The sequence below is a fragment of the Vicia villosa genome, linkage group LG2 (assembly GCF_029867415.1).
Source record: "Vicia villosa cultivar HV-30 ecotype Madison, WI linkage group LG2, Vvil1.0, whole genome shotgun sequence".
In the NCBI taxonomy this organism is placed as follows: Eukaryota; Viridiplantae; Streptophyta; class Magnoliopsida; order Fabales; family Fabaceae; genus Vicia; species Vicia villosa.
This window is the reverse complement of record NC_081181.1, coordinates 148414704-148417891: the sequence shown is the minus strand read 5'-3', so window position 1 is coordinate 148417891 and position 3188 is coordinate 148414704. Positions and strand designations below refer to the sequence as shown.

The following is a 3188-nucleotide window of genomic DNA, read 5'->3' as shown; positions in this document are numbered from 1 at the left end:
TGATATATTGTTGTTGAAATACCAAGTTGTAGGCCTATGGCCAGTGTTGAAGCGACGATGAATATCTCTGTTTATTGGTATAGCAACGATATAGGATTGTGCCTTTGTGACGATGATTGTTGTTGTTGTATGTGATTGTTGCATTCATACACATGCATTTTTGCGACGGCCTGGATTGGCAAATTAGCGACGAAGGCTTATGCCTTGATGCCTCTATTAACTGGCAATTGGCGATGGGGGCTGAAGCCCTGGGTACTACGTGCATATGCATTATTGTGTCTCATTTGAATTTGCAAAAGTTAATTATTGTGATGTGAAGAGATTAATAATTATTGTGACTGTGAGGTTATAATTTTACACGATTTAATTCTAATATATTGTTTATCATGCGTTGATTTATATTGGAAGATATCTCACCCTTTATTTATTCGCCGTTGCCTTTATATTGGTAACGTGCAGGTAGCGAGGAGTAAAGACTTAGTAGCTTACTGGTGTCGTCACTCTGATATGTAGCACTCGGGGGGATTGAACGCTTGTTTTGATTTATGTTGTTATTTCCGTTAAAGTTGAATTCGGTTGTTATTTTGAGAATTTTTTTTGTTGATTAAAGTTGTTGAAAGATGCTATGATTACTTGCCGTTTTAAGTTGATTTGTTTTCCGCTGCAGTTACTTAATTAAAGTTGAATCATTGAGAATAAATACTTGTTGAAGTTCTTTACTTTATTTTGGTGCTATGTATCTGTTTAAAAAAATTAAGTTGTTTCGTTGTTGGTTTGAATGTTGAATGTAATACCTCAAGTTAAGTCGAAATTTCGGCACTCTGATTTTAATATAAACGTTGGGTAGATTTGGGGTGCTACAGATGTCACAAAAGAGCTGCTACATAAGATAACAATTAGGAACCCACAAGGAGAAAAGCAGATACAACAAGTTGATTATGAATGGAAGCCACCATTATGCAAAAGCTGTAACAAAGTGGGGCATGAATGCAAGAAGAAAGAAGAAGTGATCAAGAAACAAAAAGAACCTCAAAAGGTATGGGAGCAGAAGAAGGTAACTGTGGTGAGGGAGGACCCTGCAACAACTAACATCACACAGCCAGAAGTACCATGAATCACTGCCTCCAACACAGCAAGGAAAGGAAAACAACCAAAAATCTTAACAGTGGAATGTAGCAATGAATTTGAGGGCCTTTTGGGAGAATGCTCTCAGACAAAGGAGGTTACATGATTTGCTAGAATGTGAGAGGGCTTAATAAAAATGCTAGATGCCTTGAGGTTGGAGCCCACCTCAGAAGACAAAAGGTAAACTGTCTAGCTCTTTTTGAGACTCATGTGAAAATGAATAAATGTAGCCAAATTAGAAAGAATCTTGGCTTTGACTGGGATTATACTGATAATTATGATTACCATACCAATGGGAGAATCTGGCTAACTTGGAACCCTTTAGTCTGGAATATGAAAGTCATTGAGAAATCAGACCAATTTATTCATACTGAGGTTTATACTAAACAAGGAGGTTTTTCCCACTACCTTACTGTCATTTATGCCCATAACCAGATTACTAATAGAAGGAAGTTATGGCAAGATATGCACAGACTCAATGACACCATCACTGGGCCATGGATTAGTGTAGGTGACTATAATAATGTACTGAAAGTGGGGGATAGGCTTGGAGGTAATGAGGTTCATATAGCTGAATATATAGATATGGAGAGAATGATGAGTGACAACAATCTCTTTGAACATGACACAACAGGGCCTGTCTATACTTGGTCTAATAGACAAATGAATAATCCCATTTATTCAAGAATAGATAGAGCATTAGTCAATACTGCTTGGTGTAGTGCTTTCCCCAACAGTGAGGTAGAAGTGCTAAACTCTCATATCTCAAATCACTCACCCTTGAGAGTCAAGTTGGATGGTACATACCAATTAGCTAAACACAAACAGAGATTCAAATTTCTAAATTGTGTGGCTGATCACCCTGAGTTCCTCGCCACTGTGAAAGAGAATTGGAACCAACATGTTTCAGATTATCCCATGTATCACTTATGGAAGAACCTCCAAAGGCTGCAATTCAAGCTTAAAGGGCTCAACTGGAATATGACTAAAGGTGTTAGAAATCTCAGAGAAAGTAGAGATCAATTAGACAAAGCTCAGAGCTTCCTAATCAATGATCCCCTGAACCCTGATCTTTGCCATAATGTCAAAACCTGGACTGAGGAAGTGATTAGAAGTGCAGAACTTGAAGAGAAAATCTTGCACCAGAAGACAAAAGAGGATTGGATTTCTTTGGGAGATGGCAACAATGCCTACTTTTATGCAAAACTGAAGGCAAAAAACAAGCAGACCCAAATCACAATGCTAGAGGATGAACAAGGGCAGAAACTTACTGAACATGAAGACTTGGAAAGAGAAGTCTTAGAGTTTTATAACAAACTTATAGGCCAAGAAACCAGTAGCAGGAACCATGTTGATATCAGCATTATGAGAAATGGAGTCCAGTTGAACAGATAGCACCAAGAGAGTCTTATTAAAGAGGTGACTGAAGAGGAAATTTGGCAGGCACTGTAGAGCATAGGTGACAATAAAAGTCCAGGTGCAGATGGGTACAATGCCAAATTCTTCAAAGCAAGCTGGAAAATTATAAAGAATGAGGTGATTAAGGCTATCAAAGATTTCTTTGAAAACAATATATTACATAGGGCAGTCAACTGTGCAGTGGTGACACTTATCCTTAAAACCAAAGAAGCCAAGACAATGAGAGAGATGAGGCCTATAGCCTGCTGCACAACACTCTACAAGATCATATCCAAAATCCTCACTATGAGACTGAGCAGAGTTATCAATCATGTGGTAGATGATAGTCAAACTGCATTCATACCAGATAAAACCATTCATGATAACATTATTCTGGCTTATGAACTATTAAGAGGATACAATAGAAAGCATTTATCTCCTAGATGTACCTTGCAAATAGACTTACAGAAGGCTTATGATACTGTGGAATGGGATGCTTTGGAGCAAATCATGAATGAGATGAGCTTTCCTAGTAAATTCACCAAGTGGACCATGATTGCAGTGAGAAGTGTTTCCTACAGATATTGGATCAATGGCCAGTTGAGTAGGGTTCTCCAAGCCAGGAGGGTTTTGAGACAAGGAGACCCTATCTCCCCTCTCTTATT

General features: G+C 38.3%; 1 protein-coding gene across 1 annotated transcript; it reads left to right on the top strand.

Moving 5' to 3' along the window:
• The first annotated feature begins 1341 nt into the window (after positions 1-1341).
• On the top strand, positions 1342-2520 carry LOC131650281 (uncharacterized). The gene has a single exon (XM_058919997.1). It carries the CDS (start codon positions 1342-1344, stop codon positions 2518-2520), a length of 1179 nt encoding a protein of 392 aa, XP_058775980.1.
• Positions 2521-3188: the final 668 nt, after the last annotated feature.